General features: G+C 39.4%; 1 protein-coding gene across 1 annotated transcript in view; it reads left to right on the forward strand.

Moving 5' to 3' along the window:
• Nucleotides 1-17,081, forward strand: part of exoc4 (exocyst complex component 4) — a 348,017-nt gene that overhangs the window by 289,197 nt on the left and 41,739 nt on the right. Inside the window, exon 12 of the mRNA XM_078419531.1 lies at nt 16,209-16,364. Within this exon, the coding sequence (XP_078275657.1) occupies nt 16,209-16,364 (156 nt within the window). The remainder of the gene's footprint in view (nt 1-16,208; nt 16,365-17,081) is intronic.

Here is a 17,081-nt window from a genome sequence, read left to right on the forward strand (position 1 = left end):
GCATCTGTAAAAAGTTGGTCAGAGTTGTTGGAGACTTCTTAAGCCTTCTAAGGAAGTAGAAGTGTTGGTGTGCTTTCATGGCCATTGCTTCAATATGGCTGGTCCAGGACAAGTTGCCGGTGATATTTACTCCAAGGAACTTGAAAGTCAGGCAAGGTCACCCTCATGTTTGATTTTATATGACAATATTCCAGATGATTATTTTTTAACGGTGGTCACCTTAGTCGCACATTTTTAAAACATGTTTCCATGTTCAAAACATTTCATCTGAATTTACTTTTCTGAGCTTAATCTGGTTATTTAAGGCTGTTTTCATGTTATGAATCTCCAGGAGGACATTAAATGGAAAATGTGCCCAAATAATCGTTTAATTACAATCAATAATATTCTATGAGCCCGACGTATTGTGAAGGAAGTAAATTTTTAAGTGCCAAATAAAACATACAAAGAGTGGCAAAAGACCGCATTGGCACAGAGTGGTTGGGATGGTATTTATTAATTCTACAAGTCACTTTTGGGGAACATTAAGTAGAAATTACATCGGTAACAATGGGGATTAGCCAGTGGAATTTAGAGAGCTCTCAGAAGGCCATTTCATCTGCCTGCGACTGTCAGTTTCAAGAGCAATAGTCGGCAGCAGAAAGCAAATCACCTGCCCACATATTCAATCAAATGATGCGTGTATGGCAAGAAAATTGCATGTTTGGGTAATATTTCAGGTCAACAAACACCCAAACAAGAGAAAGAGAAATCAAATTAATAAGAAAGATTGTATCATTTGTTTGTTAATGCTGAATACCTGGAATATTATTCCCTTTAGATTCACAACTGATTTGGCAACTGAGCTGTGATTTATTTCACAATCTTGAGAGTTCCAAAATTAAACCAGAGGAACATCTCATGAGCTCTTGTGATAATTTACCATGTGATTATTCTAAAGTTTTACTATAATTTAGACGTTCATGGGTTTCATAAAATAGTAATTTAGACATCTTTGATTATTTTTAAAGTAGGTTGATTGAAAACTTGTAAATAGGGCAAGTGATTTGCTGTGGTGACTTGTTCTTAGTCAGATCAACTGGGGAAACTGCCGTTTGCTGTCTGCAGTCGAATAGCTCGGCTTGTGTAGCAGGTTGCACTGCACAAGTAAATGGATATTTACTGTCGTTGCCATTTTGCCACAGCTTGCCAACTCATCCGTCTTGTTTAAAGTACTTTGAAATGGCACTTTAAGCGATTCAGTGGCACTGAAGGACAGAGTGAAACATCAGTTTGAACGATTGAGGTACATTCATGCCTGGAGTTTAGATATCATAGCTGCATCTCTAAAAGCCTTATTCATGCTTCAGATGAAAGAGAGTCCATTGAAAGGTCATTGACCTGAAACATTAATCTTATTTGTCTCACCGCAGATGCTGCCTGATTCCGCTGTTTTCTATTTTTACTTCAAGTTTGCAGTATCTGAACTATTTTGGTTTAGTATTTGAGGCTTATTGTGCAAGGGCCATTTGCATTTGCTACTTATTATGCAATACATGGCCTGATTCGAAGGAGCAAAAATAAAGGATAGCATTTGTTATGACTCACACAATCTCAGATGTCCCAAAGCATTTTGCAAATGACTGAATATTTTAAGTGCATTTGCTGCTGTGAAGGATTAAACAATTAAGCAATATAATAGATATAGAGTAAATTGGTCAAGTAATTGTACCTAGGTAACATGCTCTTATCACAGTGAAAAGAGATGATAAGAAGGTCATACTGAAACCTATGCCTTATTGGTAAGTAAACAGATTTGTGGAAAGGAGATTAGAATACATTGAAAGAATGTGTCAGAAGGAATTGCAGGTGCTGGTTTACATCGAAGATAGACACAAAATGCTGGAGTAACTCAGTGGGACAGGCAGCATCTCTGGAGAGAATGAATGGGTGATGTCACCCATTCCTTCTCTCCAGAGATGCTGCCTGTCTCACTGAGTTACTCCATCATTTAGTATCTATCTACATTGAAAGTGTGACATTATGTTTGCACTACATAACTGAATATATTAAAAAATAAGCAGTCTCTAGAGCTCTTCAGGGACCCTTAAGTTTACCGATGGTTTACAATCATTGTCGGCCAGATCAACAGAAGCGATGAGTCTAAATACAGCAGAGAGAACAGAAACCTTGTGCCACAGATGCACATAAGTTGAAAAGTATAGTTAAATCAGGATTTGTGCTTTTGCAGGGTGTGGAATTTCGGAATGAGCCACGATCTAACTAAAGAATCAAATCCTAAATCCCAGCATTTTGAGGGTGGGTGAAGAACCGCCATGTTCTGAATGCTCTTCCCATTTGTTGAGATTTTGCAACACTGTGAACGGCGTTATTAACAAGGCTTTCTCAGTCGGGCACACGTGCCTAATTAATGAAAGCTTTCTGGAGGAGAGGTTTCTTTTGAAGAGATAGACCTATTTCTTGGAGTTTCGCAAGGGTCAGTGCTGGAGGTGCTACTCTTCACATTGTATATTAACGATTTGGACCAGGGGATTGAAGGCTTTGGGGCAAAGTTTGTGGATGATACGAAAATAGTTTGAGGGGCAGGTAGTGTAGAGAAAGCAGGGACTCTGCAGAAGGATTTGGACAGGTTGGGAGAGTGGGCAGAGAAGTGGCAGATGGAATTTTCTATTTTCTAAATGGGGTGAGAATCCGGAAATCCTGGTACAGGATTCCCAAAAAGTTAATCTGCAAGTTGAATCGGTAGTAAAGAAAGCAAACTCAAAGCATTTATTTCAAGAGGACTTGTATACAAAAACAGGGATGTAATATTGAGGCTCTATAAGGAGATGGTAAGGCTGCATTTGGAATATTGTGAGCAATTTTGGGCACCATATCTGAGGAAGGTTGTGCTGGCTCTGGAGAGGGTCCAGAGGAGGTTTACAAGAATGATCCTAGGAATTAATAGGTTAACTTATGATGAGCATTTGTAGGCACGGGGCCTGTACTAGCTGGAGTTTAGAAGTATGAGGGGGGGGCCTCTGAAACATACAGAATAGTGAAAGGCTTGGATAGAGTGGATGTAAAGAAAATGTTTCCTCTTGTGGGAGAGTCTAGGACTAGGGTCATAGCCTCAGAATTAAAGGACATATTTTAGGAAGGAGAGGAGGAGAAATTTATTTAGTCAGAGGATGGAGAATCTGTGGAATTCTTTGCCACAGAAGACCATAGAGGCCAAGTCAGTGGATATTTTTAAGGCAGAGATAGATAGATTCTTGATTAGTACAGATGTCAGAGGTTATGGGGAGAAGGCAGGAGAATGGGGTTAGGAGGGAGAGATAGATCAACCATGATTGAATGGCGGAGTAGTCTTGATGGGCCAAATAGCCTAATTCTACTCCTATTCCTTATGACTTTCTTGGGATTGTCTGAATCTGTGTTAAAATGTTCTTCCACCATTGTACCTGGGTGATCTCATCCCTTCTTTAACATGGTTGACAGTGGTTAAGGAGCATCTTTCCGGTAACTTCAAAATGGAATTGCTATTGATCATTTTTGGTTGCTGAAACAAACTTTGCTGTGGCAGAGTAATGATCCACATATGCAGCATATCGTAGGTGGAAACCAGTTGGCACATTGTTTAGGGTAAATTAGATTCAAGGCAGTCGGCCAAGCTACTGTCCAACATCTATACCAGTTTGAAAAATGCCATAGCGAAGTTAACCACTCAAGGGGTGAGAATGACATATTAATGATAATGGATAAATGGTTTTCAAATAAGGTAAAGAAAGAGCATAATAAATAAAGGGAGAATGAATGATTGGATTATGAGAGAGGATAAAAGGGTTTAGAAAAATCAAACCTCCATTAAAAACCTTAAGGAATAACACTGCAAGCTTGTGATAATTAAGTTACAACACCATAGGCTGACAAGCCATAACACATTAAATTAAGAATGTATTCAAATTTGCATGAATGATTTAACTTCCTGAGACGTGCTTTGTTTTTTGTAGAATTTCAGTGAGAACTTTTTGATTTACACATTTTGCTATGCAGCTGCCTTTGTCTTGGTAGATAATTGGAAACTAATATCTAAACCTAAAAAAACTCTCTACTTGGAAAGACATGGTCCAATTGAGGAGAACCAGTGTGGGTTTGTTAAAGGGCACATCTTAATCACGAAAACCCAGCATAAACTTACAAATCATCTTTGACTAACTTGATTCAATTCTTTGACTCTTTCATGGGACATGGAATCACTGGCAATTGTGACATTTACTGTTGCCCCAGAACTAGCCAGACCATTTCAGAGTTCCATTAAGAGTACAAGTACATCTGAGGTGTCGGGGCCAGGTCATTCCACTGACCTTCTGTTCAGAAAGAGCGTAGAATGTATTGAATATGCTGTAGAGGAATGCATTGATTCTGCCTGACTTCACTTTGATGCTTTCATACTTCAATAGGCCTATGTATCTACTCCATTTCTTCTAGGTCTCCCGACTGTTGATCAGGTGTTGATATTTTCTGTCAGCTCCGTTACCACCCCTTGGTTTTTGCCAGATATCTTTTCCTCACTGGCACTCTCTTGCTTCCCCCTGATCGAGCGTGAGGCAATGAAAGGATGCTCGTCTTGCCTAGTGCTGCCAGAAATACATCTCCTGGTCAACATATTTGCCCTCTTTCTTTCTTCTTTCTACCTTACACTTTCTGCCGAAACAATTCTTTTCCATCTTGAGGGTATTCTGAGTGACACTTTTTGTGGATTACATACTTGCAGCATGAAAGCCGGTGGAGATACTGTAAAATGCAATCACATTGTAAAAATATGGACATGCTCTCAAATCTAATCAAGGCACACTGGTCCCATATCTTAATTCCCAATAGGCAGGCCATATTTGATTGCGATGATTATCGTTGCTCTGTTGTTTCATGCTGAGTTCATGTGCAAAAGCCTGCAGTTGTTTCCTCTGTGGCTCACATTTGTGTTTTCTTGACATTATATGCAATCTCTTCCTGTTGGATTGTACTAATTGGCTTCAGCAGTCTCCAGATTCCACTGTCACAATCTGCCAGTTCTGGAACGGGGAATAATATCAGTAAGCGGAAGGGAACAAGGACCAAGGAAACAAACCTCGAGAGCACATTTTATAAGTGAGATCTAGTTATACTGTTTGTGGTGATGGGAACCTGAAGCTACTTGATAACCAAAATGCTGCAGTGTTAATATTCGGTCAGACTTCTCTATGTTTCAGTGTGTTTTTCTTTTGATCAATCCATTTGGCTTTTCTGAACTTGTGAGATCATAAACCTTCTTTTGGAATTTTAAAGTTCAATTGTCCTTGTATTTTGTGAAGGCACTCTCAATCACAACCACCTCCTTCTCTATGCTCCAACTATTAATTTTGCTGCCTTCTTACCATCTATTACAAATTCCATCCATTCTCTCTTCTAATTTCTGCCAAAAGAATCTCAAAAATACAGAACCCGCATTTTTATACAATGTGCATCCCTATTCATATCACATCCTGTTCATCCCTTTTAATGAAAGTAGCCCTTTTGGTGAATGATTTACATCTGTTCTCCATCCATTGCAGTTTTTCAGCCACCTCAGCAGTCTGACCTGTGCACTTATCCCACCCAGCCTTATCCAAGTATATCAGCCAGAGTCTAGTGTCCTTCAATATCAGCAAGTACTGATTCTGTCTTGCTATCTGTGCAATAAATGACCTAAGGACCAGAATTTTGAAATAACCTACATCTTTTAGTCATAGCCCTTAACATTGAAGTAATTGTGTTTATTGTAAAAACTTAATCAGAAGCAAAGCAAGCCTCAATCACGCCACTATTCTACATTTTAATCCAGTTTCGGATTTGGAAAAATATGCCTTCAATGGAGAGATCAAATCGCCTCATAAAACACATGTTATTTAACACGTATGTTATTTTAAATGTTATTTCACTTATTTTTGTGCACCATCTGCCTGGACTGCATTCTGAATGAGGACTTCAAAGGTGAGAAAACAGCGACGGAAGTCATTGTGCTTGACTCCCACCTCCCGCACAATCTGTGCTGCATTTTGTTGAACTACATTTCAAAATAATTTAGTCCTTCTGGTTGTATCCAGCCTTCAAAATGTATTGAATTAAATATCCTTTTTTTCCTTTTGCACATTAGATTTTTACCTTCTAGCAGGTCAATGCACTATCCCCAAAGTAACTTGAACTACATTGAAAAATATGTAACAATACTAAAGAGGCAATAATATCTGTTCCTTTAGCTTTGTTTGGTGTAGTATCTCTCTCCTGCACTGTGAATCCATGGGGTAAGTTTCTCGACCAGTGTAAAAGATACAGAAGAAGCAAGAAATATTTCAAAGGAGATAAAAGAAAACATAAATCTAATTGATTTATTTACTGTATTTGTACTCATTACAGGGCAACTAATGCAACACCGCCCACACAATGTGAGTAGTAACATAAATGGGAGTGAGCCACAAGCAAAGGCAGGCGTGGCTGAGTCAAGGACAAAACTCCCAGTAGTCCCTTTGAATCAACCACTCTTCATTCAGCTCACACCACTGTGGGCATTTGGATACCTCGCTGTTGTCAAATTAAAGCTTGAAAAGGCTGAAGGAACATTACAACAAAAAACTAGTTTATTTGCACCCTCAGATTTTTTTTAATGTATTTTGGCTAAAGTGGGTACAGGTCACCTTGATTCAGGTGAGCTGCCATCAATTAGGCAGAGTTATTTCAATCAAATCTGAATAAGGACATTGGGAAACAATCTTTAATTAAGGCATCACCTTTTGCTGCAAATATTGTCCACCGTCATGGGCATTGGAATTGACAATAGACAATAGACAATAGACAATAGGTGCAGGAGTAGGCCATTCAGCCCTTCGAGCCAGCACCGCCATTCAATGCGATCATGGCTGATCACTCTCAATCAGTACCCCGTTCCTGCCTTCTCCCCATACCCCCTCACTCCGCTATCCTTAAGAGCTCTATCCAGCTCTCTCTTGAAAGCATCCAACGAACTGGCCTCCACTGCCTTCTGAGGCAGAGAATTCCACACCTTCACCACCCTCTGACTGAAAAAGTTCTTCCTCATCTCCGTTCTAAATGGCCTACCCCTTATTCTTAAACTGTGGCCCCTTGTTCTGGACTCCCCCAACATTGGGAACATGTTATCTGCCTCTAATGTGTCCAATCCCCTAATTATCTTATATGTTTCAATAAGATCCCCCCTCATCCTTCTAAATTCCAGTGTATACAAGCCCAATCGCTCCAGCCTTTCAACATACGACAGTCCCGCCATTCCGGGAATTAACCTAGTGAACCTACGCTGCACGCCCTCCATAGCAAGAATATCCTTCCTCAAATTTGGAGACCAAAACTGCACACAGTACTCCAGGTGCGGTCTCACCAGGGCCCGGTACAACTGTAGAAGGACCTCTTTGCTCCTATACTCAACTCCTCTTGTTACGAAGGCCAACATTCCATTGGCTTTCTTCACTGCCTAAATTGGAAGTGAGCTTTTCAATAGAATTCACTCCTGCAATCAGGACTCACAATTTAAGATCATTACTTTAGCTGTGAGCTCCGAACCTGTCAGAAACTGCATTTAAATAAATCTTTAACTTGGTATCATTTAACCACTCTCTTTAATTTATCTGTTGTGCCCCAGTCTTTACACTATTGAATGGTATCTTGCCTTACATTAATTTTCTGCATTTTTAAAAAGAAGTCCATCACATTTGGACTTTTGGAAACTGGCGTTTTGATAATTTTCCTGATAAGAATAATGGCTAGATTATTGGCACTTTGACATTAACCAAAGCAAGCCGTTAACCAAAGCTATAATGCTGTAATCTCACAGTCCTATAGGTTATGATGTATTTCGAATGTAGGTACGAAAGGTCTCAAAATAACTGAAATTTCCTCACATCAAAGTAAATTGTGTGTAGCCACCTCACAGTTTGGAATATTGTTCATCGCAGGGAAAATATATTCTCAGAAATCTGAAGAAAACTAAACAATATATATATTTTTTAATTTATTTTTCCCACCAGGTTTTGTCAAACAGCTTTCTTCCTTTCCCCTCTTTCCTTGGTCATTGTTTCTCACCATGTGCTAAGTATCCATCTCTGACTTGCCTTTTACTTATGTGATCATAGGCTGTAATTGTCAGAAGGTTGTTGTAGAATAGAATGCTGCAGCCAAGCTATTTCAGATCCTCAGCAAAGTTTGTACGCATACTTGCAGCAAACCATGCAGGACAGTAATCAGGAGAGGAAACCCTGACTGAATTTTCCTGCTCTTATTCAGTGTGTTGAGGCTATTTAGTGGTTTCTTATCATTGCTGTAGCTTAAGTCAACAAACTGAGCATAGACCGGGAAATGGACCAAGAACTTGCCAGAATTGATGAATAGATGGATATTTTAAAAAGTGGACTAGCATTGCACTGGTAATTTTAAATTGAACTTTATCAGTTTCTGAAATATGGGCATTCATGGGTTGTTAATCCCCTTTGATATAAGGGCCAGATATCCTGACATGTACAGTAAAACAATTTTTGGATGGATTCTTAGTGATTTAAATTGGTGCGCACTGAACAGTGACCAAAGTACTATATTGTGTCATCTAGAAGATAGAACAGTACAGCACAGATAGAGGCACTTTCGCCCACAATGTCCATGCCGAAAATGATGCTAAATTAAATTAATCTTCTCCGCCTCCATGTGATTCATATCCCTCCATTCCCTGCACATCCACATGTCTACCTAAAAGCCTCATGAATGCCACTGTCATATATTTTATTATTATTTATTCTTGGTGCCTCCTCCACCACCCCTGGCGGCTCTTTTCAGGCACATGCCACGCTCTGTGTGGAAGTTGACTGAACCAAATGTTAGGGTAGGAGCAAAATTGGTAATGAATACTTTGACATCGATTTAGTGCTGAAGACCAAGGCTAAATTTCTACATCTTAATGTCTTTCGAAGTGGTCTAGGGTAGCAGTCATTTGTAAAGGACCAAATAGAGTACCGGTTGTCTTGCTCTGCGACAGGTGATAAATGTTCAGGGGGATGTGTGGTGCTCCCTAAAATCAAATAGCCCAGTGGCATTCCTGTCAATACTCCACATGATAAGTGCTCATTGGCTAAGGTGACGAGGCCTGCTATCACACATTGCTGAAAGCCCCATTCATTAGTCACTGTTCGCAGGAGACAAGAGGAGGAGAATGCACAAAACATAATTTGAAATAAGTCATCTGATGTTATTATTATGTAGAGAAATTCCTTCATTTATATTGTGCTGTGCAATATCAGTCGTGGATTTTTATAATCATCTTATATTTTATTTATGCAGACTCTGACAAAGGACCAAGAAGAAATAAAGTCAATAATTAAAGAGCTAAACTGTCATTTTGTTCCTAAATATCTTGAATGCAAAGCCCAAGGCGTTTTCTATTTTAAAAACCTCTGAACTGGCAGTGTTGACTGAAAGGGATTTGATTTCTATTCCCTTTTCATCGCTGTGTGTTCTCCTGAATGTCGCTGTCAGCAAGGCTCAGTATAGACATCTGAGTTCCCTTCATTCTCACCATGGTTGCCAAACTATGTACATGCCAGGACCTGTGTCCCAGGACTGTCAGCAGATCTTCCAGCTGACTGAATAAATGAGGAAATCATATGAAATCATGCTCCACCAGTGGCAGGTGTTCCTTGAAGAAAAAGCACTGAACTGTTTCAGTCTGGGTTCTTTCCCACTGATGTTAAGCCACCTAATCAGGTGCCGTTGTTAGTTTTATGCCCCTGGAGACCAAGGTAAATAGCTGAGCAGATGGTTGCCTCCATGAGCTTTAAGCACTGAGCAGGGGGTTGTGGGGAGAGTAGAAAAGAGATCCAGGCTTTCATTTAATAATTCAGATAATTTATTCCTAAAATTGAAGTAGAAGTAAACAAACATTGGAGGAGAGGAAAGTTACTGTGAGTAGACAGGATGACACAAAGCACAAAATCAAGGCGATTGACATTGAGAGGTGGGATTGGGGAGAAAGTTTGGTGAGTACGGGAAATGAAAACTGAATTATGCACAAGAGATTCATGGGGATAAAGTTTTTAGAGGGACTTTTCAGGCTTTGAGACAAAGTTGAGATCCAGAAACGCAGGAAGAAATAGGGAAGGATGTATTGTGTGGCTTCAGGGAAAGTTGAATCTCTGGACTGGGAGTTAAACAAGAAGGAAAAATGTGCATCAGGAACTTGGACATGGGATCCAAAGGTAGAAAGTGAACAGGAGATTGTCTGCTGTGGGATCATAATTTTGTATTTGGTGGCAAAAGAGCTGAAAAAGTCAAGACATTTAGACTGGATGAACTGATTTGTATTCCTATGCCTATCTTTCAAATTCAGGCAGTTAGATTTTTACATGTATAACAATAACTGGTGCACAGTGCTGCTTGTGCCAGAAGCTTTACCCAGTACTCACAGCATAATTTTATTTCAACAAAGCACCAACAGCGGGAAGTAGTGATTTTAGGGGCAAACTTTAACTTGTCTCTTAAGCCTCAGGCAAGCTAGTAAATTAATGTTGGAAACATTTTCAGTATCTTATCATCCCTTTAAAATTCTTCAGTAGTTTTATGTCATCTGTCCCAGTACTATTCTTTCATCAATGGCATCAATGTTCTTGCTCTATACGATTGTAGTGCTTCTAATACAACTGGTTCAATGCAAGGAATAGTTTGTGCTTGTACTCCATACTTCACACTTCCACTTCCATCCACTCCTCCTGATCCACTTCTGCAATGCAACACCAGTTCCACCTATTACTTATTTAAGCAGCTACATTTTTCATATTGGAAACAGTCCTGCTGTACTTACAATGAGTGATATTGGAACTGTCAACTCCATCAAGTGATCTGGAGCCTTGATGTGGGAATGGGTACATTAGCAATGTCAGATGTTTTAACTTTTTCCAAAATCTAACTCGGACCATCAATATGACTTGTGCACCAGAGGTGTTACATATGTAATCTGTTGAATAGAAAGCAATTCAACTGCAATATCTCATTGCGTGATGATTATATGGGAGGATGCAGGGTTGAAAGTAATAAAGTTATGACAGAAAGTAATGTTTTCCAAATTCATGTTGCTAATTTTATCTTTCCCGCTTAGCACAGAATTTTGACTGATAATGGCCAATGATGTTGCCCAAGTTACCATTGGCCTTGTATGAGTCTACAGTAGTTTCAACAAAGTATTCAAGCATACTAGGAAATTCAATTGATCGTGTCTATATCTCTCCGCAGCCAGGTTTTCAGTAAAGCAATCAATGATAGGATTCAGGGAAAGGAGCACTGAATGATTTTTGAGTTTCTAAAATCCCTTACCACCAGTCCAGATGCGGATGGATGATCAGAAATCAAAATGAAAGTTATCCTGATCAATTGGGAGAAACGCACAAAAAACTTTAACAAAAGCTCACATTTGAGAAGAGCCTGCCAGGTTGATTTTGCTGCATTGGGAAATTTGCGACTCCCACACATGTCACAGTTAATTTGCATGATCTTTTATTTGGAAGAGCCATATGCTATTTTGAAATAATATTAACAGATTGCCCTTAACATTTCTCACGATGTAGAATATGTTGTTTTACAGCAAGAGACTTTTGTGCAAAAAGATTTATGGTGTGTCTATCATGTAGTGATGATCTCCTATTGGATTCCCAACTGCAAACATTGGAAAAACAAAAGCTTTACTTTCTCTATTTATCTCTAATTCTTTCCTTTAACTCCTCCATGCTTTTCCCCTCAACCTTTATTTCATCTTTCTGCATCTCTCATCTGCTTTGTGCCTTTGCATCGGTGGGTTTATCCACTTTACTTTTACGCTCCACTTTATTGTAAGTCTCTTCCGTCTGGGTTTATCCAGCCTACTCTCACTTCACTTTAGCCCAACAACACAATGAAATATGTAATTCATCATTTATAGGATCTCAGGAAATAATGGCTGTGGCACATTATCAATTAACTGAAATCATAAGTTGGCCTAAACAATTATCTAGATATCATAAAACCCTCATAAAATGGAAGCTATTCAGCCAGTTGAATCAATGCTGGCCTTTTGTTAAACTGGCACTACTATCCCAGAACAGACTACTTGTATGAGCTGTTTAAAAAAATGTGTGAGATCTAATCTTCATAAAAAGATGCATGGAATTCAAAAACACGGAGGGGATACCAAACCATGTATAGCTGACTGTTTAGTCTTCCTCTGGAGTGTTGTGCCTCATTCTTGGGATGACACTTTTGGAATGGATAAGGCTTTGGTGAGGATCCAGAGATGTTTTATGAAGATCTTTGAAGGATAAAAGATTTTCGATACACGGAGGATCTATAAAACACAGTTGTTATCCTAAGTGAAAAGTTTGAGTGGCTTTGAACACTGTGAAATTTATTGGCCAAAAAGCAGGGGGATAATTATCTGTGCAAGTTGTGGTCCAAAATGTGACTGATAAAGTGGCAAAAGGAGAGTCAAAGAATTGGTAAAATACTTGTGGAAGATGCTGTGGGAAAACAGCCAGTGATTGATACTACTTGGCCAACTCAGGCAAAATGAATCAACCATCTGTTGTGCTGTATGATTGCATTCTTAGTTCAGTTTAGAGATACGGCGTGGAAATACGCCCTTCGACCCATCGAAGCCCCACTGACTAATGATCACCCATTCACCAGTTCTCCGTTATCCCATTTTCGCATTGTACAAAGCCAATTAACCTACAAATCTGCATGTCTTTGGGATGTGGGAGGAAACCAGAGGACCCAGATAAACTCTCGGGATCACAGGGAGAGCATGCAAACTCCACCAAGACATCACACCTAGTCAGCCTCGAACCCAGGTCTCTGGCGCTGTGAGGCAGCAACTCTACCACTGTGCCGCCTTAAGAGATTCTTAATAGATTCAAGTGTAAGAAAAAAAAACTAGATGCTGGTTTAAATCGAAGGTAGACACAAAATGCTGGAGTAACTCAGCAGGTCAGGCAGCATCTCGGGAGAGAAGGAATGGGTGACATTTCGGGTCGATGTTTCTTTTAAAAGCAAGAGAGCCGAGAACTGTCACATATGTACCATCTCCAAATATCAAGTGCAGATTTTTTGACAAAAGCAACCTGACACCTTGAATTTGAAAACCTGCCTGGAATTGCGGTGCTCTGAAGGTGGCTCATGTATCAGAGCCGGCTGATTACAATCTGACGTGGAGACAGCTCCCCTCAAGTCACTGTTTCTCACAGCTCAGTGTGCCTAATGTAACATGGCAGGAAAACACATCCAAACTAAGCAAAGGGGAATGGGGTTCAGGGTTCTGCGACTTCTACCAAACAGTAAACATGCCAAATGGGGCCAAAGACCAGAAGAACCAGCGACTATATTACGGGACAATAATTGTGAAATTTGAACTGAAGTAATACAAATTACAGCCGCTGTAATAAACATTCATTCATTGCGGGAGAATATTTGCTGGTAAGAGAGCTGGCATACTGAAATCATTAGATTAAGCACAGAAACCTTTTTCTATTTTGAGAAAAGGCACAAAGATGCCACAATGGTCAGAATATCGTATACCAAGCTCACTTGGTAGTCCTGTTAGCTCTAAGTCAGAGACTTGTGAGTTTAAGTCGAGCTCTGGTATGGAATAATGTATTGTCAGAAATGTTGTTTGATGGAAACTTCCGTTAGACAGATAGATCCTATTTTGAAGAAAATCAGGGAAATTATTGCTGGTATTCTGTTATCCCTAAATCAACATCATTAACAGTCGATTATCATTTTATTGTGTGTGGGAACTCTGTGTTCAACATACCTGCTCATTTCCCTGCGTGCTTCTTCCTAATTCATTGGCTGCTGTGGGCTTTGGTACATGAAAATCAGGGCTGTGGGGAAACTCCTCCATCAAAGGGAGGGTGAATCGCCCCAGGAGTGCATATAAGTGGCAATGGTGCTCTGTACAAAAATGAGATGCTAACACCACAGTGTATAAAACAAGCAACACCAAACACACAAGGAACTGCAGGTGCTGGTTTACAAAACAACACTCAAAGTGCAGGAGTAATTCATCAGGTCAGGTAGCATCTCTGGAGAACACAGATAGGTGAGGTGTTGGGTCGGGAGTGAATGTATAACCTGAACAACACTAAGAACATAAACATCTTTCCACGGAGCTTTTATTTTGTATATATCCTTTTACTTTGAACAAAGCTTATTTTTGAAATTTAAGAAAATCTGAAAAACCGGCAGATTTGGAACTTTAGAGATAAAAACACGGAATGCTGGAAACTCTGATCGAGTCAAGTGGTGTCTGTGGAAAGAGCAACATAGTTCATATTTCAGATCAAAGAACGTTTGTGAGAACTGATCTTTCATAAATAAAGCATATTTTTCTTCATTGATGTATCTTTATTGTGATAGTTTAATATATATATGATTCTGTGAATTACCAAAAACAATACCAATGCCATGGTTCTCCTTTGCTAAATTCAGAAATGTTCACAATCCTTATGTTTTGGCAATGTCGTAATCCTTTTCCTTTGATTGTATGCCATTAATATCTTCTCTTGATAGCCATTGTTGGAGCACTTGCCTTGTTATGTTTTATTGCCTTACAGACAGTATTTGTTCTTTTTCTGTGAATTATTGCTTTTTACTATCATTCATTTTAATGTAGATTCCCATTTAAATATAGATAAGCCTTTGTATTTTGCATTATTCAGATATAAGATACGAGTTTCAGAATGAACGAAATTAGTTTCAAAACTTCATATACAATTCTATCAGATTAATATAATTAAAGACCCTTTTCTATCATTCATCAATTAACCCTTGCTGATTGCAGAGTACAATATCTAAAATTGTCTGTATCTTCATTGGTTCCGCAACATATTGATCCTGAAGCTATCTCTTATGAGGCATAGTTAGAAGCATATCCATGATCTACAAGGTGTCTTTATTCAACACGGGATAGCTGAAATTTCCTCCAGTTAAATATTGGGAAGATTGAAGTCACCATCTTTGTTTTCTGCCACAAGCTTCGTTTGTGCACAAATTACTCCATCCCTTTTAGTTTTATTGATACAGCGTGGAAACAGGCCCTTTGGCCCCACCGAGTCCGCCCCGACCAGCGATCACTTGTACATTAGTTCCATCTACACACTAGGGACAATTTACAGATGCCAATTAACCTATAAACCGGCGCATCTTCAGAATGTGGGAGGAAACTGGAGCACCCGGAGAAAACCCATGCAGTCACAGGGAGATCATACAAACTCAGACAGCACCCATAGTCAGGATCGAACCTGGCTCTCTGGCGCTCTAAGGCAGCAACGCTACGTCTGCACCACAATGCCGCCCTTTTCCAGACAAGCCTCTTCATGAACTTATTATTATATTTGACTCAGAAGCTTGACGCATGTACCCATGTCATGAACAAAACTACTAATTCCACCTCCTCAGATTCAGGACCTCAGCTCATCTGTTTCTGAAACCCATTCCCTCCCTTTGTTATCACTGGATATTGGTTACAATGCATTCCTGACTGGGATCCAACCCTCTGCTCCGTAAACCTCTCATCATAACCTCTGGTGCTTGTATCCTAATTTATACCAGGTTATAATTATCCATTGTCAATGTCACTGTGCTTGCTAACCTATAATTGCTTCCTGTTAAACATCACCTTGATTTTAAAAGTCACATTCTTTTTAAATACCTCTGTCTTCTTGTTCCTTCCTATTTTGTTTGGTTCTTTAACCTCAAGTTACCTGTGTCCCCTTAATTCTGGTTTCTCGTACACCCTTGAATTTAATTATTCCACCACTGGCAACCATACCTGCTGGTAACAAACACTAGGTTTCAGAATCCAATCACTAAATATCTGTAAAATCCCCCCCATTTCTTGCACTGATATTTTCTTATGTTCCTTTATGTCAATTATTATTTGATAAAAGACCTTTTATGTGCCTTTGGACATTTAACTTCATTACAGAAGAGGTGCTATGCAAATGGTTATTGTTATTTCCCCAGAGTGTTTATTTTTACAGTAAGTCTTTAGGATAAATGTCCGCCCCAAGAAAAATACCTCCGCTGAATTCTATCTTTTTTTACTAAGTTGTGGAAGTGGAAATTCATACTGTGCAGGGTGTAAATCTAAATTCTTCTTGTGGATGCAGGAACATTGTTCAGTCAGAAGAGAAGCTCATCATTAGTGCATCGTGGGCAAAGGACGAGGACATCAGCCGATTACTAACATCCCTCCCTAACTGGACGAACATGGCTCAGCCTAAACAGATGAGACCAAAGCGAGAAGACGAGGAAGACTTTACCAGGTAGGACATACATTTGAACGAACTGTGGATACTGGAACCTTGAGCAAAACATAAAGTACTTGAGTAACTCAGTGGCTCAGGCAGCATCTGTGGAAGGAATCGATAGATGATGTTTGGGTCGGGACTTTTCTTTTAATGTTTTAATCTTAATTTCTGTCATTTTGAGCCGATGAGAAGTTCCTTTTCTGATGTAATCAAATTGATGTTTTAACATAAAAGTTGGGATGAATAAGAAATGTTCTGTTGTGATAAGGTGAAGAATGAACGGTTATTTTGTATTGTAGGACTTTATGTGTCTTGCAATACTTTTAAGTGAATTCCCACAATTTTTGCATTTGATCTGGAACCATATGGGTGAAATAAAAAGTTGAAATTGAAGAAAGTTGTTTAAGATTGAAAACTTTGGTTGGAACGCGCTACCTACGAAATGTCAAGTGTTTGGGTACAAGTGTCAAGCCTCTGATTTTCTCAGTATGTGTAGGAAGGAACTGCAAATGCTGGTTTACACTGAAGAACTGAAGAAAGGTCTTGACCCGAAACGCCACCCATTCTTTCTCTCCAGAGATGCTGCCTGTTACTCCGGCATTTTGTGTCTATCTCTGATTTTCTCATGTGTCACGTTAGTGTGAGATAAATGTCCTTGAAAAGGAGGTTGACGTGAATCTGTTTCAATGGTTCTTGTTGTACAAAACCCACTAGGCAAGCTTCCAGCAAATA

The sequence above is a fragment of the Rhinoraja longicauda genome, chromosome 23 (genome assembly GCF_053455715.1).
Source record: "Rhinoraja longicauda isolate Sanriku21f chromosome 23, sRhiLon1.1, whole genome shotgun sequence".
NCBI lineage: Eukaryota > Metazoa > Chordata > Chondrichthyes > Rajiformes > Arhynchobatidae > Rhinoraja > Rhinoraja longicauda.